General features: G+C 35.1%; 2 protein-coding genes across 2 annotated transcripts in view; both read right to left on the reverse strand.

The window, feature by feature from the left end:
- Positions 1 to 547: 547 nt before the first annotated feature.
- Positions 548 to 3,480, reverse strand: LOC136348528 (protein phosphatase 1H). Its single transcript, XM_066299423.1, has 6 exons — positions 3,145 to 3,480; positions 2,882 to 3,090; positions 2,060 to 2,179; positions 1,780 to 2,002; positions 1,567 to 1,724; positions 548 to 1,518 (listed from the first exon to the last, which is right to left on the reverse strand). Exons 1-6 carry the CDS (start codon positions 3,365 to 3,367, stop codon positions 1,024 to 1,026), a joined length of 1,428 nt encoding a protein of 475 aa, XP_066155520.1. The 5' UTR covers positions 3,368 to 3,480; the 3' UTR covers positions 548 to 1,023.
- Positions 3,481 to 14,162: 10,682 nt separating this feature from the next.
- Positions 14,163 to 23,637, reverse strand: part of LOC136348516 (fibroblast growth factor 3-like) — an 82,372-nt gene continuing 72,897 nt past the window's right edge. Inside the window, exons 3-4 of the mRNA XM_066299414.1 lie at positions 18,743 to 19,315; positions 14,163 to 15,109 (exon numbers count right to left, since the gene is read on the reverse strand). Of these exons, the coding sequence (XP_066155511.1) occupies positions 14,939 to 15,109; positions 18,743 to 19,315 (744 nt within the window). The 3' untranslated portion in view covers positions 14,163 to 14,938. The remainder of the gene's footprint in view (positions 15,110 to 18,742; positions 19,316 to 23,637) is intronic.

Consider the following 23,637-nt stretch of genomic DNA (forward strand, 5'->3'; position numbering starts at 1 on the left):
GATGATGGAACGGGGAATTAATCAACTTGATACATTTCACATAATCGATATTAAACAGCTAAATATTGCATCTCAACAGTTTATGTTGACATTACCCCAAAAAAGTTTAATTTTTACTCATTTTTTTTCATTCAATTTTGTTTCCAGATATTGGTAAAATTGGCTATTGTCTACGTTGGGTGATCTCCACATAATAGAAACCATTAAAGTTTCAGTCCTTATAAGAACTTTCACCCGAATTACCTAATAAATGTAATTCGTAGTCTCTATAGATATCAAAAATCGAAAAACATTATCTTACGTGAATAGTTATTCCCGTAGTATGTGTTTTAAATACTGTACTATAGAGTTGCGCGAACAACTATTCACGCAATGTTCACATTGATTTATGTTTTGCGTAATATGTATCTCGTAATAGATGATATATACGTTATTTAGTTTGCGATTTACTTTCTTTTTATTCACGTTCATCGCCATAACACAAGCAACATGCTTTCGCGCGATATAAGAACAACTGGAAAAGAATTACTAAAAAAACTTCATGAGGTGCTTTATTAAAGTGTATTTTCAATAGGGGGTAGACTAGTAAGGTATTATAACTTAATATTAAAGGACAGAAAACATTGGATGACATGGTGTTGTGACAATTGTTAAAAAATCTAAGATTTTTCTAGTAGAAAACAAAATAAATGCATAAAACATAACTAGCTAACTATAAATTATTCATACTTGCTCACTGCTTTTGAGGACTTTTCATCGAATTTTGCATAGTCTCAGAGTTAAATTTTTTGTTATATAATTGACAGTACTTTAAGGAATACGATAAAATCAAATTCGCAAGTGGCAATTATGAGTGGATAAATTTGTTGGGAAAGAACCATTGCGTGCATGTTGCAATATGCACCAAGATAAACATAACTTAAAATTAAGATATCACGAAAGAAATATTGGCTAATGCCAAATTGCTTGAATTACAAGACATATTGTCAATACGTACAAAGGAAATCCAAGACAAATAAAAAGTTAACACTCGGAGACTTCCTCTTCGACTTCACCGTTCTCTTCTACATGAGAAACCTCTATACAACTGTCTTTAAAATCTGTAGAAGAACACTTTTGTAGTAGTTCTTCATATTCTAGTTTATAAGGTAATAACGGAATAACAAATACTGATATATCGTCACAAGAGGCAGGTTTGCCCCCTTTCAACTGCCACGAATTGTTTAAAGAGCCTCGAGCATAGCCCACTAAACACGTGGCAGCACTAACGAACTTTTTATCTTCAAATGCAGTGAGAGATTTGGCGATAATTTCTGCCGCTTTTGCACCGTCCATTACGTCCCAAAGACCGTCAGTGGCCATAACTAGAACTTCGTTATTTTCGGTTGGTAAAAGGGAATGTACTTGAACTTCTGGATGGGATGACAGGAATGGTTTAATTGGAAGTTTCTGGTAAACTGCGATTAAGTCGTGGTCCCCAAAGCCTCTGGTTACCCCTATGGTGCCCATCACTCTGCTCTGTGGCACAAAATTAGTAAAAGAAATATTATTGAACAAGCCACAAACCCTCTTTCCATGCCCAGTTATGACTGAGACCTTCAAGTCTTCTGGTTGAAGGGTTTTGTAGGCCCATCCTTTCATATAGGCGTCTCTAAACATAACAGTTTTACCTAAATCACCTGCTCTTGGCTGACTTAGATACTCCTTACAAGTGAACTCTTTACCTAATAACATTGGCATTTTTAACAATGTGATTACAGGCACATACACTTAGTAAACCTAGTAAAGCTGGTTGTTCTTGAGCAAGCCTTCTTATTCTATCTCTCTCATTCTCAGGTGTAAAATCCATAGACATAGGTACAAACTTTTCTCCTCTACAAATAATTCCTCTGGAATCCCCAGCATTAGCTACATACAATTTTCCTAAAATCAATAAGGACACAATTGCAGTACATCCTCCTGCTGCTTGGTATTTGTTACGATCTTCCAAGAGAAGTTGATCCTGTAAACAAATAGGAACATTAAAAATCAAGATAGCTTGATTGTGGTGCGTTCATACCATTTCCCTAAATGCAGATTCTAAAGCACCTATAATTAATAGGTCTCTATGTTTGGTTGTAGGTAAATGTTTTTCAGTAAAATGAATCCATATATCATCTTGTGCATCTACAAGCTTTTCCTAAAGGAATACATAAACTTTGAGATTTAAAATGGGTTATGACTATGGGAGGTGGTAATGGCATAATGATATATTGAAAATAGTAATATATGTTGAATTGACTTGCTTCATTTGCTTATTTGAATGCTTAATCATGTTATTCAATGTGTCAAAAAGGAACATTACATAATATAAGTAATATAATACTCTATTACATAACATTATTAAAAGACTGTGATATTCCCCAATAGTTGTTTATTAGTAAAAAAGTAATATGGAAATGAGTAAAATTTTGTATGGTGTTACTGGCAAATGTTATTGATATGACATTTGCCATAAGCAAAATTTTAGTTTTATTCTAGAGATGATGGTGTTAATGTTCAAAATTTCAAATCTCTATCAGTAATAATATCTAAGTTTTGATGATGTACATTCAAGTTGAATGATCCCTTATAATTACCATATAATAGTGAAATATAATAAATTTCCTTTTATAGTTAGATATAGGAAATAAAAAAAGTCTTCCAAAACAGTTTAATTAAAATGTTTCAATTCATTATTGATAATTGAGATAAATAAATAATTGATTTTAAAACATTGAATTATAGATTATATTGATATTTTCTGCTAATTGTATTACAGAAGTCTAGTTCATTTCAATATATTATATGATACAACATATCAATATATTTTAAAATACTTCCATCCCTAAATGAGACTTACATGTATAATATGGTGTAGTTGATTAGCAGCACATAATGCTGCTCCTACCCCTGCATGCCCATCAAAAATCCCATAATAAGTATAAGGTATTGAGAATTTCTGTATGTTGCCAACATCAGTTTGAGTTAGTTTACTTAATACTCCTTGCCTATATACAGCTTGGTCTTCATTCCATCTTGATTTTCCTGCATTTACACATTCAGCATACCCTAAATTGATAAATTGATATTATCTAATCAAGCATACGTAGATGTAAGAATAACCTGTATTATAAGGCAGTGGTTTGCTGGGATGAATAATAGGCCTTAGTTTGTGATCAGCACTCATTTGGACTTCGTCATCTCCTAGTCCCAGGAAATGGGGTCTTCCATAAGGAAATTTGGGTGCTAATGTGGCTTTGTTGTATTGAACCCCATCTGTGGCGCCGTTGGTGGCTTCCAACCCGCTGACAGCACCGATAACTGCGCTTTTGAGACGGTTGAGCATATTGGATTACTTATTTATTTGGACACATTAACCTAATCCTTAATTTTGCAATAATAACCAAAAAACAAATGTGATGTCAACAATAAAAATGTCAATGACCTGCCCGTGGTGCACGTCATCTGATTCTGACGTTTTAGCCAGAGACATCTTTTATGTGAAAAAACATTAAGGTAACGCTGAAGTTGGGTTATTAGTTGAGAGATGGCGTTCATGTTGCCACACATTTTCCCGTCAGACAGCAATAATTAAATTTGAATACGTTTAATGGCGAATATCTTTTATGCACATTAAAAAAAAACTTTATTAATAAGTAGGTTGTCGATGTTGATTCCTAACGAGGTCATTGGGTAACTTATCAAAACTTAAATATTGCCAGTATGAAGGTAAACAGGTACAATCGAGGATCATCAACAAAATCACCTACTGATCGCTGTGCGACGTCTTTGATACATTGAGGAGGCTATAAATAGTTGCAGGTTTCAAGAAACTTCAAGGGAAATAGTCAAGTGGTCCTAAACTCGGTAATCTTGCAGGAAGGGAGGAGTTACTAATGTAAGTTTTTCAGATTAAATGTTTACTACTCATTATTGAAGTGACACGTTAAATATTTTTTGAAGATCGAATACTCAATTCGAAATGAAACGCCCTGTATATGTTTATAATTTTCAAAGTATAACACAATAATAACCGCTAATGAGGAACAATTTGTTATTTGCTTTTCGAGGCTTCATCGTTGAGAGGCCGAATATTGCGTTTTTTAAGAGCATAACGTTGTATCTTTATATTTCCAAATCGTACTAGTATAAAGGAAAAGGAACAAATTACTATTACGTGATCCTTGATCTGTCTCTTCTGCTTCTCGTAGTAGTCACGGGCAGAGCTACCGCAACGACCGTAAAAAAGTTTATAATCATTACGAATGATTCCTGAAATTGTAATGAAATTGATCCACCAATTACTGATTTTTTTTTAAATGTACTTGAGTTGTTAGCAATTCGTAAACTTACATCAGGTCCGTACCATTGCTATTCCTAGATCAGACTCTCTTGGATCATTTTTTTTGGTACGAGTCTGCCTTCCAATTTCCAGAAATTGAAATTCATTGTTCAACTTACGATTTTTTCAGTTGCCGCATTTTTAGGATTTTCAATCGTTTCCATTCTATTTGATTATAGATCAGACAAGCCCGTATTTTACATGTTTTTTGGGCGACTTATCGTTTTTGTATAAAGAAATACGTATATGACATAATTCGGCCAATGCTTAATGTGTGATAATAGTGCGAATTTATTCAAAATCGATGTAAGAACGAAATCAGTAGTTCTTTTTCCAATCAAATCGAACGAAAGATTAAAAAAATATATACAGGGTGTCCAAGCGAACATTGAATATAGGAGATTAACATGGGAAATTGGTTTTTATTTTTTTGCGCCTGTACGGATTATCCAATTGAAAAATTTTTATATGGAGGTCATAGTATGCAAGACCGGCTATCTTTCAGTATTTTTTTCAGTCTTCTAGTTACAGCCGTTTTGGCTCAAAACGCCTCCAAAATTCAAAAATTTGAATGTCCCGCGTAACCGTTCGGCGCCATGATTGGTCAGAATTAATGTCAAAACACAATGTCGCCAACAACGTAAGCGTAAACACCCCATTTCAAATTAATTTTCCCTTTTTGCTGATTTCTAACTTATTTAAGAATTAATTCAGGGAAAAATCAATGGAAAACCTAAGGATAATTATTATGTGGTCTGCTTTGATGTCCCTACGGTAAATACGCAAGTTTTGTTTTGAATTAAATTTAAAATTGCCCGCGAAGATTCTGTCTAGTAAGTGAGATAAAAGGTTAGGTTATGTCTTTGTGTTATCATTATGGGGTAATAAGAAACTTGCGTATTTACCGTAGGGACATCAAAGCAGATCACATAATAATTATCCTTAGGTTTTCCATTGATTTTTCCCTGAATTAATTCTTAAATAAGTTAGAAATCAGCAAAAAGGGAAAATTAATTTGAAATGGGGTGTTTACGCTTACGTTGTTGGCGACATTGTGTTTTGACATTAATTCTGACCAATCATGGCGCCGAACGGTTACGCGGGACATTCAAATTTTTGAATTTTGGAGGCGTTTTGAGCCAAAACGGCTGTAACTAGAAGACTGAAAAAAATACTGAAAGATAGCCGGTCTTGCATACTATGACCTCCATATAAAAATTTTTCAATTGGATAATCCGTACAGGCGCAAAAAAATAAAAACCAATTTCCCATGTTAATCTCCTATATTCAATGTTCGCTTGGACACCCTGTATTATGTTTATTGTACATCTTACGTGCCTATCTTCGCGCCAATGCTACCAAGGACCGTCGATTATTGGAATAATTCCCACTATCGTTCCATAAAATACTTTCGGGTTGTCCTCTGTATCAAGAACGGAAGCTGTTGTGCAGCAACATCTAAAAAATCTGCAGTTTTATCACCACGCAGATTAGTTTAAATTGAAAATAAGTAGGCCTACAACTGCCCTTGCACCACGACCTAGCAGACCTGTGTGGCCTCATCGTCATGCATGTATCTCAACAACAAACTTTTGCGACATAATGTTTAAGTGAAACATTATCTTATTTTTAACCTAGGCAATAGCCTCCTAAAATATGTTCACTCTATTTCCGGATACTCTGTATGTGTGTGACACTCCGAAATGTTTTTGCGTCAAAATAAATCATTATAAAATTTAACAAATGCGCAAAACTGCACCCTCCGAGATTTAGGCGGTGCCGTTGTATGTAATGGAGCTGTATCTAAAATATCAGAGTTGAAGAATGGAAAGAAATAAACTAAAGATGTCCAGTTTGATACACTTATCCGAAATAGTTGCACTTCGCGTTCTTTTCATGATTCCTGGCAAACATTCAACATCTGGCAGTTTTAGAACATTTAAACAGAATTTTCGCTGTTTTAACTTATTTAAAGCTCAATTTCGTAAATTTGATCGATTTATGTACATTTCGCACGATTTTATGATTCGAGAGCGAAATAATCGTTTTCAACCGTTCTGGTCAATTTAAATACTATCTCGATGATAATCCTTTAACATAAAATCAATGCGAAATGTACATAAAGCGATCAAACTGGTCAAATTAAACTTTAAATAAATTAGAGCAGTGAAAATTTTTCGTAACTGTTTCAAAACTGCCAGATGCCGAAAGATTGCCAGGAATCATGAGAATAATGCGAAATGCAACTAATTCGGATAAATGTATCAAACTGGGGTTCGTACAAGAACGAAGACGGAATATTTTATTTAAATGATCCAAAACGGTAAAAACATTTACTTTCCTTTGTCGGCATAAACTCATTGCGAAATATACGTAAAACCACTAAGTTGATCAAATTAAGCATTGAGCAAGTCGCTGACGATCATTTGCCAAGATAAGGGCTTCATCGTCCAACAAGAATTTGTCCTCCGCTCTTCGACAATAAATCTCTTCAGGAAACAATTCATCAATGAGCAAATTTTACTATTGGCTAATGAGACAAAACGCAGGCTCGGATTAAGTGACCCGATTTAAACGAAAACTCCTTGAAAGTCCCTTGAAATCCAATCTTCCTTGCGAACAGTTCAATAACTTTTTAAAGCAGTTCAATTACTGGAAGACTAATTCAACTGCTCTGAAATTAGTTCAATTACTGTGGTAGCAGTTCTATTACTGAATAAAATGTAAAATGAATTACCAATTGCAACTATTTTTGTTTAGCAATAAAAAAGGGAAGAGCTGAATCATGTATGAAGAGCTATATATAGAGCTTATTGCTTTTGAAAGTAATTGAACGAACGTATTCGAATTAGCTTAAAGTTGAATTACGTTTTTAATTATAATAATTTGAACTCAATTACGGTAATGAAAGCGCTAGCTCTACTTCGGAGTTTATAAGTGACTGTGCTTCAAACGACTTCTAGACCATTTAGACGCCAAATACTGTTCTCTTTTTAATGCAAAAGACAGACTCTGTATACTTACTCATACAGGGCGTTTCGGAAAAAATCTGCCAATTGCTTACTTGAAGTTTCGGTGACTGACATAAGGAAAATGGTTAATACGTACATCAGTCAATTTCCACATCCTATTTGAAATACATGGTGGTAAAAAAAAGTTTTGTTTTTTTCTATTAAGTCTTTCTGGAATTAAATATTTTTTTGAAAATTGAGAAAAGTAAGATCGGTGTAGGGACACATCATTTAATAGGTAAATGATGTTTCATTTCGCTAGTGGCGTCCGCATTGCTGTGATGCGAATATTTTAAATAAGAAATGTGATATGCTGCTGGTTTAAAGAACGAAATTAATTTTTTCAATGCTTCATGTTTCTGTGAAAAAGTCCTTTGCATATTGTTCATAACATTAATCATATTCATGGAAAAAGACTATTAAAATTATTAGACCAAGTTGACTTGCAACAATGCATGCATCGGCTCATTTTTGCATTTTGTCGGGAAACTACTTGATAAATTGCTGGTGTTTTTTTTTGTGGTAATTAAATCAATTACTCGATTTTCTTAATTTTTAGATAAAAACGGTTAACGTTTCAACGGATTTCTTTCTTCGCAGAAATATGGAGTATACATTCAAAAAGTAACTTTTTTTTTTTTTTTAAGTAGCGTATCATATTTTGAGAATATGTAGGGTCGCATCAATGGGGATGCCGCTAGTGAAATTCGAAACATCCCTTTAAAAGATTTGTGTGTGCGCACCTACCTTACGATCCTCAACTTTCGCAAAAGTACTTGATGCCGCAACTGACTTTTTAGAAAAAAATATAATTTTTTACCACCCTCTATTTCAGACAGAAACCGACAACGGAGTCATATTCTCATGAACTTATGAACAGACTTACTCTGAAATGCCCTGTATATCCTTAAATAGTACCACTCTGGAGGGGCAACTTCCTAATACCTGACCCTACGTCTATCTTTTTAGGTTTTCGAGATATTCCACTGTTTCAAATGGAAGCTCTCCAAAGCACGTTCCTTATCATATCTTATCATCGGGGACCGGCTACTCAATTTTTTTGCCGACGCATCAATAATTATTATTTTTCTTATGCTTTCTGTCTTTTATGCATCTTCAAACTGTACCGATTCAAAGAAATAATTTAGTGACACGTCCATCCAAATATCTCATCTATATTATGAATACACTGACACAAATTGAATTTGTGGCAGAGTCGGAATATTACGCTCATGAGGAAGCTATCGTGAGCTATCTCTTCATCCACGCCGTGAGTCCCTCATAGTCATACCGGGGTGGGCTAATTGAACACTATGATATCGACGACGATAGTTTTATCTCTTAAGTAATCAATACTAAACGTACCAACCCCATGAATGGTTCAGAATTGAAACACTACACCGAGAAATCCTTGTTAAAATATTTAAACGACACAGAAGAAATTCAATTTGTATGCTGATTGGATGGAAGTCAGGTCTAAGGGGGGGTCACTACAAAGGGTGCGGAGTTAAATCTTATCAGATGATCTGGTACCTAATAGGTGAAAAATGAGCCGTTAGGCAGACAGTCATCAACTGATATGGCCAGAAACAGAGAAATTTTAATCAATAAATTTAAATAGAAATAACCCGGTTACTTTATGCCTCTATATGCTTCGCTGACAGACATTTATGCTCTCGAGTGTTAATTCTCTAATAAAGCACGAGGCAGTCTGTTAATACAGTTTAATGGCTCTACAGGTTTCGATACCTTTGAAGTGTTTTTAATTACTCCAATTAACAGGTCGTCACTTTAATGTACACAGCGGCTAGAATTGAGAACAGAGATGGTTAATATATCTCAGAGGTGTAAATACAGGTTTCATTACTCCTTCAACTTGCGCTCGCGTCGTTTGCAGGTATTAGGGGGAACAGAGGTTTCCAATAAATTTTACGGCCGTTTTAGTCATCAGGGGGAATGTTCCCGCCGATGCCATAAAGTTCCCGAAACCATACCATAATTCAATAAATAAAAATCGAATCACGACCTTTTAATTTTTATAGCCCAATTGATGAAAGAGCTCCATTCTGGACAAGTATTTTTTATGGGCTAACCCCTTACTTTGAGACATATATCACTGATACCACCAAAGAGTTGATTTCAAATTTGACGTAAATTAGAAGCATTTTTATGGGCTTACTCAGATAACAACAAGTAATTTATGCGGCCAAGTCAAATTTCTACATGAGCCCCAGAGTTCATTGGTTTCAAAGCCCTCGACCAGGGTGAGAGAAGGTGCTGAAAATTTATCACACACACGTTGAATAGTTTGTTAGAAGGTATATTTACGCTAATACTCTTTAGTAGACAAGTCTGAGAGATAACTTCAGGCAAAAGCTGCTTAACTCTATGTGCAAGAAGTAAAACGTTGTAATATATTATTGATGTTGCTTAACATTACCTGTGCGTATGAATACTTACTTAAGTTAATAAGATGCATTCTCGCTGTGCTTGTGAGTTATAAAATATGCGCAGATATATGGTGCCCCCCTACGAAGATATACTCCATTTATAATTTAAATTGTGTGACTCGATCGGTGTAACAAGTCTGAAGATATATATAGGGGGAATTAATAATATTGGCATCTCTGAAAACCATGAAGATCATCTCGGAAAAATTGTAATCGTGCACATTACTAAAATAAATGTATTTACGGACCTAATGCTATTGCATCTGGGAGAGGTTCCATCTATCAAGCGCAGTATCATTAGGTACCTAGCAATTTTAATAATTTGATGCACACCTACCATTTTCGAAGTCATTTATCACCTTTTTAGTATAGCTGTATATGCATAAGTTATTCAAATTTATATCGAACTAGATGTTCCCATTTTAATTTGCATATTTTGATAACTTGTATTTCAGATTTATACAGGGTGTCTCTGAAATTACTGTACAGTGTCCGACCGAAAATTTCTGAACCAAAAGCATGGTGTTTTAGACAAACTTATCTATATTCGATGCTGCTTCGTTTTGCCGCTACTAGATGCGAAAGTTCTAAAAATTATATCGTTTCTACGAAATACTTGCTAAATATCGATTTTCACTAATTTTTGCAATTACGAGTTGTTACATAAATTGTCTTGATGTAAGCGGGATCTTTTTTTAACGCACGATTATAATAAAAATGGGGCGTGGTTTATAAATAAAATTTTGTATTTTGTTACCCCTTGCATGAATGGTTTTAAATTTTTCTTTGCTATTAGCTGAATTTATTTTTAAACTTTTTTGTCTCTTGTAAAATTGTCACCAGACGCACAGTTTCGCTGCTATAAACTATTAACCAGTACTCGTAATTCCTCATTGTTCCGTAGACTATGTTAAAGAAACCTGATGCAATGCCCAAAGCACAGGTTAAATTTTGGAACGAGTTTATTTATTTTATTATATTTATTTCTTCAGGAAAACGGGCAACGCTTTGAACATTTGTTAAAAAAGCCAAAATAAATTGCTGGTTATTTAGAATTATAACTTTTCATGTTTTTGTCTCAGTAAACAGTGATGAATTGTGAGATACCGTAAATAATCTTTTTTATAGAAAAACCGCATGCCTGAAGAGCAAAAAAGACAAAAAAGCTCCAAGATAAAGTCAGTTAGTGTCGGAGCAAAAAATTTAAATAATTCGTATAGAATCTTTTATTTACGAACCACGTGCAGTTTTCAATATTTCCCCGCACTAAAAAAAGCTAATTTATGTAGTAACTCTTAGTTTCAAAATTAGTGGAAATCGAGAAAAGTATTTAGTAATCATTTAATAAAAAAAAAATATATTAATTTGAGAATTTTGGAGCCCTGTAACGACAAAACGAAGCAACGTTGGACATAGATAAGATAGCCTAAAACGCCTTATTTTTGGATAAAAAATGTTTGGTCAAGCGTTGTGCAGTCATTTCAGGAACACCTTGTATATACAAGAAGTTTTTTTTTCATGCATGATGGAGTAGGGCAGAGATAAATGAGGAATTCGAACAGCTGGTTTTCGAGGCATTTCAGAGATACAGTTACTGACGAAATTGAATATATACCTATCTAATTTTTAAACAGTTTTAAAGGAATTCAACATTTAAATGATTTTCAAATAATAATCTTTTATTGTCTTAATTGTTATATATTCAAAATCGACATTACAACAGAAAAATTGAAAAAAAGTTATAAGTCTTTATTAGAATCAAAGAACATGAAAATGAGCGAAAACAATGGCACAAAATTGAGGGTATATCTTATAGAAATGGGGCAACTAAAGGTACAATATTGAAGGGTAATCATTAGTTAAGCAGCCCTTAGCTTTGAGGTTCTCAAAAGGTCAGACATAGAAGCAACTAATTTTTCCATAAGTGAAGATTAATAGGAAGATTATAGATGAGCCAAGTCTTTACTACCGTTGCGGTATGTTTGTGATATTTTTTATTTTTCCACGAAACGATGCGTGTTACTTTTCAAAATTTGTCAGTATTTACATTTATCCATTATAATGTTCGCAAATTCCATATTTCCATTATTCCACATAAAATCCCATAATACTACCCTACCACCTTCGCGTTTAACAGGTGCAACTGCGTGTTTTCGTTTCAAAGCAGCATTTGGTTTCCTCCAACCATCTGAACAAAATAAATAAATTAAAAAAAATTACATTCTTTAAAAAGGTTTTAACATATTTTATATACATTTTAGTGAAGTTTAATCTTTTTAGTCTCTTCTGTTTTGAAACGAAAGACTTTTTACGAGGAATTAGTCCGTGATAACCATATTTTCAGAGTGCTTTGCCGATTATTTCCACTGATATAGAATGTTGGTTCCTCTTACCAATTTCGATACATAATTTTGGTGCGCTTAATTTCGGATTTTCTTCCATTTTCCGCAAAATAAATTGTTCATCTACAGGAGTCGAGGTCTTTCCCCTTCTCTACCAGCTTATTTGCAATTGTTTTTTCAAAAACCATAAAGGAAAAAGGTTCTCTACATCGTCGCGTGTACTTTACCGACTGATTTTCCTATTCCTTGAAAAGGTTTTCCTTGATGGTACCATTGTACGAGGATAGTCCCAAAAGCACCCGATCTAACACTTAAAGAAAAGAAATTGAAACGTGTTACATAGTTTTTCAACAGAGTTCTCTTTGGGACTTTTTTCACGCGATGTTTAATGCTCTAGAGATAGTAAAAAGTTTCGAATGTATCAAAGTGGGCATCAATCTCCGATTCCACATCTTCATTATTGGCAAATCTCTGTTCACCAAGCTATTTTTTCAAGTTTGGAAATTAAAAATAATCTGAGGGGTATAAATCTGGTGAATAGGGTGTCTGCGAAAAAAAAAATCGAAAACAAGTTAATTGATTTTGGCCCTTACGATTACGAAATTGTGGACTGTTTTGTTCTTTTGATGAAGTAAGACCTCTTTTCTGCCAATTGCAATCGTCTTTTCCTGATTTCTTCGCTCAAACGTTGCATAAATTTGCATGTTCTCCATTTATTGTTTTTCCTTTTGGGGAGATATTCAATAGAAATTATCCCACATGCATCCTAAAACACTGACGCCATTACCTTTTCTGCACATGGAACGGTTTTCGCCTTCTTTGAAGCCGATTCTCTCCTTTGAGTCTATTGTTATAACTGCTCTTTCATCTTAGGTGTGAAATGATTGACCGATGTTTCATTCATCATTATGAATCGACGCAAAAATTTTGTTTATTGGTGTGAAACTTTGTCAAACACTCCCTTGAAACACCTCCACGACGCTGTGTTTATTCATTTTGCGCGTAGCTTTCTTATATCTAATTGTTCAGTCAAAATGGGACATTCAGTATTTTTCCAAATGCCTAATCGCGACGACTAACTAGCGCAAATTTAGCCGGCGGGCTGCCATGACAGTTTTGTGGATTTTCACTACAATTTCTGAAGTGGTCAGATCTGGAGTGTCATCGGGTCGACCGCTGCGGAGTCCGGTTTGCCATCTTGTACGAGTGCGTTTAAACTCTGCCATCCAACATTTTACTGTTTTTAATGAAGGACCAGATTTCCCTAGAGGAGAATCTAACTCTGTTTTGATATTGATTTATTGATATTAAGACTTTTCAAATGAAAGTATTGAATTACCCATTCATGAGCGTTTTTCCTCATGTTTACACAATCTCTAAAGACGACTTCGAAACAAACAAAAATCAACGTAGAGCCCTCAAACCTTCGACATGAGCTTTTTAAAGTTAGGTTTTCGTAACACAGGCGAATTTTTATCAGAAAAGTTGACTCTATATGTCATGTGGGGTACTTTTGGGGCTGTCCTCGTATAACTTGTTTCTGTTTTTCAATGAAAGTTTCGCTACTCACACGAGCAATTTTCATTAGGTCTAACTCGTTTTTACAGGACGACTAAATAAAATAATAAAATCTAACAAATAATTTTTTTTCGATCGTTTTTTTATATGTTCAAAATATTTCTGTAAACAAAAGTAGCTGCCTGCTGTATCAGCGTTTTCGTGCGTTTTCTTGTTTTTTGCCTACAGCAATGACTCATAAATATTTTTCTTCCTGTTTTTTACATTTCAACATTGATTCTGGATATGTAAGAACTAATGTTAAAAAAAATTAGTTGAAAAACGATTCGATCTCAAACTTTCTTAGATTGTTGAAAAAATCTATAGACGTGATATAGAGGTGTGCAGTCGCGCCTGCACACCTCTTTTGGTCATTCGGCTACGGAGCGTATGAGCAGGATGTCTCGAGGAGGGAAAGTTCAAATAAAACGCCCGAAAATCTAAATATGTGTGTCTTAATTTATTCATCGACTTTTACGTTAAACTATTTTACTATAATACTGACTGATGGTGGTGTATTTGATTACAAAGCTGACTTTAATTTTATATCTCCCCTAAGCACATTGTCCTAGCCAATTTACTAGCAGTTTGCTTCGTAATTTAAAACAAATTTGGCAGCCGATGTCGCGCTCATAGGTCAAATGTGTTTGGCCACCTCAAAAAAAAATAGAAATGAAAATATATTTCTAGTCCTTTTCTACATAAATATCTACACAAAATACAAAAACAAGATCTGGTCCTAAGCGTATGTTATAATATAATATGTATATATATATACTATATATATATCCAAAAAGTCACAGCATATTCACTTCTTATAGTTCAGTACTTACAAACAGGGGAGGATCGTTACCGGCTCTAATATCTTCATTTATAAAATCTTTAATGAGATTCTTACCATTGCAATAACACTAGAAGTACGCTAATTCCTTTTGCTGTCGTTGGAAATTTATACACTGCTAAAAATATATTGCACATTTCATTATTTTAGCTTATTTTACACTTGGATAAAATAAGTAAAAAAAAAAACAGCTATAGCATTCATTACAGCACAAGGGCGTGCATAATTTCCCAACGTGTCTTGACCATTACAGCTAGGACTGTAGAACAAATCGGTTGAGGTATGTTTAGTTAAAGAGTAATTATTTACAAATACGTACAATAAATAGAAGAAATAAATAAAACAATATAGGATGAGCGAGAATGTGAAAATAGTCAGTCGGAGCTAGGTTTTTTGATTTCGGCAGAATTCATGGAAATTTCTGGCAACCCTGTGGTCTCATCCCAGTCGAGATGGGTGCTGCTCTCCATGGGATAATCTTGATCGTTCAGACTGTCTTCTGTCGTAGTGGGAGCCACCGTTGTGTTTTCGCGAGTTACTTCCACCTATTTGTATTTGTTATTTAATAAGGTATCTTTAACTGAGTGATTTTTTATTTAAAAAAAAAAAAAAACACTTCGGCTAAATTTATTCAGTCTTGTGCGGGCGAAATTAGTCAATATTTAATATAATACCCAAAACGGTTCCAGTTAAAAGATGCATGAAAACTCAAAATTCCCAAACTACATTAACAGTTAACTAATGGAAAACCATGCGTCAGTTCGTTCGATAATCTAGAGAAAGCTGATGAAAAGTCGTAACTTAATATAATACTAATCTTTGGTACTTTATGGTGGATATTAAACGCAGTCAATGTGAGAAGTTGGACTTGCTTCTCTCTAGAATATCCCTCGGTATTGATAACTCTTTAATTGTGCCATTTATAAATACATACAGATTTAGCTACCAAGCGTTGGATGAGAAGGTATATAGGAAGATAAAGGTGGGGGGCTTTTACATATAGCGATAACATGTTTAGTGAAGAGTTGTGTAACGCATAGGCATACAGGGTGGTTCGTTGGAACCTTTTTAAATACAGGGTGAACCGCTAAGGAGAGATCCTGCAGCGTTGGAAACCATGAATTCCATGCGGTATTGCAAAAAATGATACGTGAAATTGAAATTTTTTGTATCTTTTCATTTGTTTAAATCAAAAATCTGTCATTGCCAGACAGTATAAGAGCTGCAGTTTGATAAGGTTTCTTTGTTGCTCACTCCAGTTCTATTGCATTTTTCGTCATCTTTCCTGAAATTTGGAACAACATTCGACCTTCTCCTCCCTTTTGTCCTGTCTGTTTTCGATATGCAGGAATTCTAAGGTGATATCTAGCACGAGGACATCTTAAACGCAAAGCTTTGGGAGTGTGCTAAATTAACAATAATGAGCGGTCTACGAGCTGTTGTGTTGAGATTTGTAAGGTTCCCAATGTTTTTGTACATATCAACAAAAAAACTAAATAATATAATTTAATTTTTACAAAAAAATATTTTTTCATTAGGAACCATGTCAATTGTTAGATTTTTCGTAAGATTGAAAAGATTCTATTTGATTAAAAAGAAAGGTTCTGGGAGGTTTAATATAAAAAAATATATAAACATTAAGCGCCTTATAAAGATGTATAGATAATTTTTGTTGTCTTAATCTTAGACACTCTATAATTCATTTTCGCGATCTAAATTAGGATGGAATCAAAGTTACCGCCCAAAACCTTATAAAGGAGAAATTTGCATACCCAGCGCCCTTATTTTTAAGTGCCCTGCTAGAATCTCACATATAGAAAATGCTTCATCAACACCAGAAGGCTCTAAGATTTGTTCGTTTTTACAAGCGTATTCTCTTTATCATCATTGAGCAAACGAGACGAAATCTTACGATTTTTTTTTTCAGTTAATAACGCAATAGCAATACAATACATTGTCACATTTTGCCTGGGATGGTCTCACACGAAGCATGAGACTAAGGACCCAGATGTTTCAAAATTAGAGCCTTATCCCCTTTTCTCTATATCCCCCCTCAATGGATATTGGCAGATAAGTAGCAGATATTTTCAGAAATTCGAAGAGGGCATTTTAATTTATAGGAATCTAGAAATAAGTGAGAGCACGTTCACTAAAAGTTCAAAGGTTTCTAATGAAGAATAGCGAGAAGACTTATTAGAACAGCAAAACATATGTCGATGGCGTTGAAAAAATATTTCTGAATATTCAGGGCGTCCCGAAAGTAATGGGACAAAGAGCGATGGCAGATTCTTGCCATGAAAATATGAAGATCCAGCGCGAATGTATTTTGAAAGTTGATATTAACAAAAATACAGGGTGCTAAAGTTTAAATTTTATTTTTGATTTTATTTCATATCTTCACAGTCTTTTGACCTGCAGTCCTGAAATTTGGTATCTGGGGATTTTTGGACGTGGGAAGCAAGGTAATGCTGTTGGTTTTACTGTAGTTAATAGGGACTGCCATTTTAAACCGTCTTGGCTAGTTAAACGGGCTCTAATTTTTTTCTAAACATTTGCAATAATCCTTTTAATAAAAATATTAGTCTGTTTAATATTTTAGGAAAATAAATGCATAACAGTTAGTAGCTTCGAAACTATATCATTTTTGAGATATTTGCAGTGTACACTACGTATAACACAGAAACACTTGAATTTCAGCCAATTTTAAAGAAAAAGTTTATAATGTCTTTAACATCCTACTATTCTGTCACTGACAAATCGATATTCAATGTAAAAATGGAGTTCATGTAGACAAAACAAATGTCTACTTACTTCGTTTGACTTTGTCAGCTATAGGCTCTATTCGAGAATACCTACATACGAACATTCATGAGGCATTAAACTAGCAAACATTGCGAAAACGGTCAACTTCTAAAGCAATTAACAATACCTTTTTTATCTAGAATATTGAACAGAATAATGTTTGTTATTAACAAGGCTACTGGAGCTGCGAAGGAGAAAATTAAGGCTCGTTTGATTAGTGAAGACAGTTTTAAGTGGCGCCCCCTAATAGCTGCGATAAAACTGACAGTATTAGCTTGTTTTCCAGAACCAAAGACCTCCAGATACCATAGGTCTAAAGACTGTGAAAATATGATATTAAATCCAAAATAAACTTTAAATTTTAACACATTGAATTTTTGTTAATATTAGCGCTCAGAATGCAACAATTGCGCTAGATCTCGACATTTTGATTTTGAGGAATCTGTCGTTGCTCCTTGTCCCATTGCTTTTATGACACCCTGTATAAAACGTCAATCAGAATCAAAATATGTCATTTGACATTTGTCAAAATTTTGACATGTTTGACATTTGTCAAAATTTTGACATATTTGACATGCGTCAAGGCTTGAAATTCAAAAGCCATCTTACTTTAACTTAAACAGTTCGAAAATTGTTAGAGAAACTACCAAAACGGTTCTACTTCCAATAATCAATTATTGGAAAAAAATTATGCGTTTCAGAATTTTCTTTTTCTTATTGCTATTTAGAAACTGGAAACGACGAATACCTTCTTAGACACCTTGGCGTCCTTCGTTAGCAGTTCACCCAGTATGTGTATTTATTTTTTGTGCTTTGTGGACCATCTTGTATTGGAGCCTTGAAAAGTTACTTTATAACGTAAACCCAGTTAGTGTTTGTTTATGTAAACCTGCAAACTATCATTTGTTACTTCTATTATACACAGAAAAATTGCTGTAGTTCACTAAATCACCTGTCATGAAAAAATGTGTGACTCAAAATGACTAGTATATTAATCTAAACCTTACAGAGTATTTGCGAAGTAGATTAATGACTAGCAACGTGTGTCGATTAAATCTTCGCAAGTACGTTGAAGAGTGTTAATACAAATTGTATCCATCACTGACTACATTCATTAATTCGTAATAAAGTATTAAGAAAAACTACAGAATCCCACATAGCATAATATTACCATATTTCAGTGCAATATACTAGAGGTTTGTAATTTGATACCTGAAGATTATTGTAAGTATATTAAGTAGCACATAGCATAAAGCAGATAGCGTCCATTGCTTTTAAATCATGCAAGATGCAAGAAAAGCAATGCCCGTCCAATACAATGTGGGAAACCACTCCGTTATTTCAAACTACAGTCAATCAATGAATTAATTGACAACCTTGTCCGGTCTTTTCCTCTGCTTTGGATTCAGGTTCTTTTTCTTTTTCTTATCAGCTGATGGCTTTGCACTTTTACCGTTCGTTTTCGGTTTAACCATAACTAAGTCTCTTTGGCACTCTAGCTGGTCACGTGTCGCGTTCACACTCGCATCGCTACTAGTAGCATTACTCGCCTCAATCGTAGCATTAACGCACCTAACCGCACTACTACTGTGTCTTTTTGGTTCGAGTTCGTGTTCATTTAATTTTCGTTTTTTCTTCTTTTTTTTCTTCTTCTTTCGACATCGCGGGGGATCCGTCAGCTGCGGGTGGTATCCGTTGCTGGGCGGGCACTGGTGGTGATGGCGCAACTGATGCTCTTCGGGAGTGACACTGCGCGTGAGCACGCGCGTGTACGAGGACAACTTTCCCAGTTGCTGACGAGCCTTCACCATCACTTTTCGCGGTTGACCGCGCCTGTTCAAAGCTAAGTAAAAAGTCCGTCGCTCGTTTGAGTATTTACTTGAGGAGTACTTATTGTAGTTTGTCGCTTCGATCGTTTCGTTAAAGATGCATTCATCTCCAAACTCAATCTGAAATAAGATATAAAGATTGTTGCACGAGCCTCGAAAGTTCCAAGGAGGGTTCCATAGTCTGCGCCATTTCGCATTACATAAAATGAGTGATTGTCTCGTTGACACGATAATGAAAATGACTTAAGAAACAAAAGTAGAAAAACCGCGAAAATCCTTTTCGCATTTAACTTCCAGTGAAGGTGAGTTTTACCCATGAAATCGAATCAGATAAAAAAAGAAGAATGTGCCTGTTAGACATTGCAAGAAGAAACCTCCCCGTTAGTGATGTTCTGTGTCATTTTAACTGCGACATTTAATCTGACAGATATTTCTCCATGCAAATTGTAAACCCAAGACAGGACATGGCAAATGGTGTTAAATACATGTTTGGGGGCCATAAAGAGGCCTAGCTATCGCGATTTTAGTCTCCTAGAGTCGTTCAAATCACCCTTGCAGCATATAAATAGGCCATCCTTCGGAGATCTGTGTTACAAGAACACGTAGATGGGGCAGATAATATTGTATTACAGATCGCAGGCGACAAGTTGGATACTTTTCACTAGTTTTGTTGTAACTTTCGAATAAATGGGTAATATAATAATTCTAAGGCGTCGTTGAGGCTATTTCAGATTAGGGAAAGCACGATATAACGGCCATATTAATCGAGTCATTCTGATATTATAGCTTTGTTGGACATACTGAAATCAAACATCTTAACTTAAGCAAATTAGATGCTTGAAATAACATCAACATGACATTAAGAATACGCTTTATGGGCGGAGGTCTACGCGGAGGTTACTTAGATAAGAAAGCATCGTAGTTTTTCTGCATATTTGAAGTTTCTTTTCCTTATTGGCGATTCTTCAAATAAATTGCGTATTGGTTAATTGCAGGGAAGTTGTTAATCTTTGGCCGGCACACTTTTCTTTCTTATTGCTTCGAGGCTACTTTTTGAAGCATCTAAGAGAAACTTGTGGTTGTAGTACGAACGCGTGTATATCGAGATTATACAGGATGGCCCAACGAAGTTTTCTGTCTTATAACGTGGAGAGTGCGAAAATGCGCGGATCCGCCAACGTTAATTTCAAGGGGAGTCACATTCATCAGGGCGTAATCATTTTACCAGATTTAACTTATAAGCGAGGGTGGCTTCCGCCCTAAGAATTTTAAATGGAAAGCGGTATGCTATTGCAGTGTACGCTCGTTGATGTAAACTAATTCAAACCGAGTGTGGATCAAATTATAGAAGTGTTTACGTTAGCGAACGCGAGTTAAACAATACTATAAACGGTTTATTACATTTACAGCGTGCCCCGCCCGAAACGGAAACGCTCCCGAAACTTTTGCGTTTGCAATTCGATTTCAAAGAGCAGAGACTCAAAAGATAGAGCAATATTTCATTTTGATTATTGGTACAAGAGTGATTATTCAAACGTTTTTGATTGATTTGTTGATTGGCCGCATTCCAGGCCACGTGAAAATTTAAAATGACCTCTCGCAACGTTACCTGTTTCAAAGTCTCTATATATGTTACCAGGATTTTTTGATAAGACTGACGAAAGTAGAAGGTTTCGGTGCCTTTGTCGCGTGAGTCTTATTACGTCCTGGTTCATGGATTGAATTAATGGAATTACGTTGACGGTATGTACGTAACAGAAATTGACCCATCCTCACCCTCACGTGTTGCTCTGGAGAATGACGTGGTGCCTTATCTAACAACGTTTTTATTGGACGCTTGGGTTTTTCGGTAAATTTTTTACCTACAAATTAAATATTTCTGAAATTATGAATGTGCAGATCATTTGTGATTACAAATGAATTGTCCTACTTCAAAGCGTCTTTATACAGGGATACTAAAATTTTTAAATGAGCGTGGATTTTTGGCTATATTTTGTGTGTCGTCAAAAACTGTTCAATCAAGCGTATATACAGGGTGTTTCCTAACTACGTGTAAAAAATTTAAAGGCGTAATCCTCGACTGATTTTGAGTCAAAAATGTCTAATAAACATATGTCCGCAAATGCCTTGTTTCCAAGATACAGGGTGTTGACTGAAAGACGTTGAAAAAGGTTTTAAAGGTGTCTAAAGGTTTGGTGGTATTTACTAATTTGTTTATTGGTAGTTTTTTTTGCTACTTCCACTACTATAAACAAGACAGTCAGTGTTATTTTGGTGTGAGTGAAAGAAGTCAGTTTTGTGTCCCAAAAATCAGATTATATCTCAGTTTTGAAAATTTTTCAAATGCCTAATTGCACTAATCAAGAAATGGCCAATATGGTTTTTGTTTACGGCCTTGCTGATGGTGAGTGTTTGGCAGCGAGGCGCATTTACATGGAAAGGTTTCCAAACCACCAAGCTCCCAACCACCAAACCTTTAAAAACCTCTTTCAACGTCTTTGTGGTATAGGATCTCTTATGAAAACTCCAGGAGGAGGAAAGCCGATAACACGTCGAACACCAGAAGTGGAGGAAGAAATCTTAAGACGTATTGAAGAAAACCCCGGAACCCTCGGAACCCGGAATTGTCTTTTCTAAAATTCAAACACCCAAATTGAGTCATTTTGGAAATAAAATCCCTTTTTCTTGTCACATTTTCACACCCTGTATCTTGGAAACAAGGCATTTGCGGACATATGTTTATTAGACCTTTTTGACTCAAAATCAGTCGAGGATTACGCCTTTAAATTTTTTACACGTAGTTAGGAAACACCCTGTATTGCATAGGTCATCGCGGGTTCCTCTTGATCTCATACAGGGTGCGGCATGGGAATCGAGTGCTTTTAAGCTAATCATAGAATCGTTATTTTTTTATATATAATTTCTTTTTTATTGTGACAGAAATGGTCGAAAACAGCATTTTATAATCACGAATAGAAAATTTGATCTGGCATGCGCAGTCCGTTCCCGTTGACGCAATGTTGAACAGGTCTCTGTTAATTTCGGTGGTTCGATGCCGAGCTGCTTCTTTCAATTCTTGTAATGTACGAGGCTTAGCCTCGTTGACACTCTCAGATAACCCCATGAAAAGAAATCACATAAGGAGAGGTTAGACGATCGAAGAGGCCATAAAATATCGCCGAACTATTTTCTTTTCGAACCTTCAAATATTTTTTCCGTTTTTCGCCACTGACCCTTTTGTTTGTAGATTGTTAATCCAACGTAACATTATCACTCCTGGGAACAGGATCATCTCAGTTCATGTCGAATCTGCGACGAAATTCACGCTAAACCGAAATCACAGCTTCACTGCTCGTGACAAAACAATCAGAAACCAATATACGATGTTCCAACGTCCATAATGGCTCTATGGTGACAATTAAAAGATAATATAATAGAAAAATTCTACGAGCCAACTAGTGAAATTAGTGTCGAAATACAACCCTTTCATTGTAAACGGTCGAGCACTATATGTTCTAAAAACGCTTGATTCCCGCGCCGCACCCTGTAGCACGAATTTTGTGTTTATATTAACGCAGTATTTCCATTATCGCGTTTTTACCTTATCGTGGCCTGCTGTACATATAAACAATTTTAAAGAGCTTTCAGTTACTTTTTCAAGTTTATTTTTTAATTTTGTTTTTTTTTGTTTGTTTCGATTATTCCTGCCAAAATTAGAAATTTTAACTAATTCAGTGCTTTAATTATTTCTATAAACAGTATTGTTTCGTTTTAAATGGTTTGCACAATTCGAGAAAAAGTTGAAGTTATTTCGCTCTTTTCTAGAAACAACGTTGGCACCAGAGGAGTTGCAAACTTATTTAATGAATAACACCCTGATAAACACTCTTCCCACACATTCGTGCGGAGTCTGATTATAAAATTTCGAAGAAATGGATCTGTGAAAAACAAAAAATGGGGATTATTCAAAATCCATTAAGAACGAAAGCGGTTTAAGCAGCCCTTTTGCGACACATCATGATGGAACCCACTCTAAGCACTGGAAGAGTGTCAGACGTATCAGGTATTCGACATTTAACCATCCAGAGGGAATTAAAGTCACATAAATCTCATCGTTATAAAATTAAGTTGGTCTCGGAACTAAACGAAGGTGATCACGTTCGATGTTTGGCATTGTGTCAACGAATTATTAACAGGAAGGGACATCTTTAAAACATCCGTTTTTCTGATCAGCTTTGTTTCTTCCTAAATGGCGAGCTGATCCGCCATAACTGCCATTATTGGTCGTCCAACATTCCAACTTTTTTTCGTAAAGTGCACACCCAACATCCAAAACAATTAAAGGTTCGGCTAAGAATCGTTGGAGATTACATTGTTGGCCCATTCTTTCTCGCTGGAACTAACCTTAACTAACTAGAAAGGAGAAATCTGTTTGGATTTAT

The sequence above is a fragment of the Euwallacea fornicatus genome, chromosome 33 (genome assembly GCF_040115645.1).
Source record: "Euwallacea fornicatus isolate EFF26 chromosome 33, ASM4011564v1, whole genome shotgun sequence".
In the NCBI taxonomy this organism is placed as follows: Eukaryota; Metazoa; Arthropoda; class Insecta; order Coleoptera; family Curculionidae; genus Euwallacea; species Euwallacea fornicatus.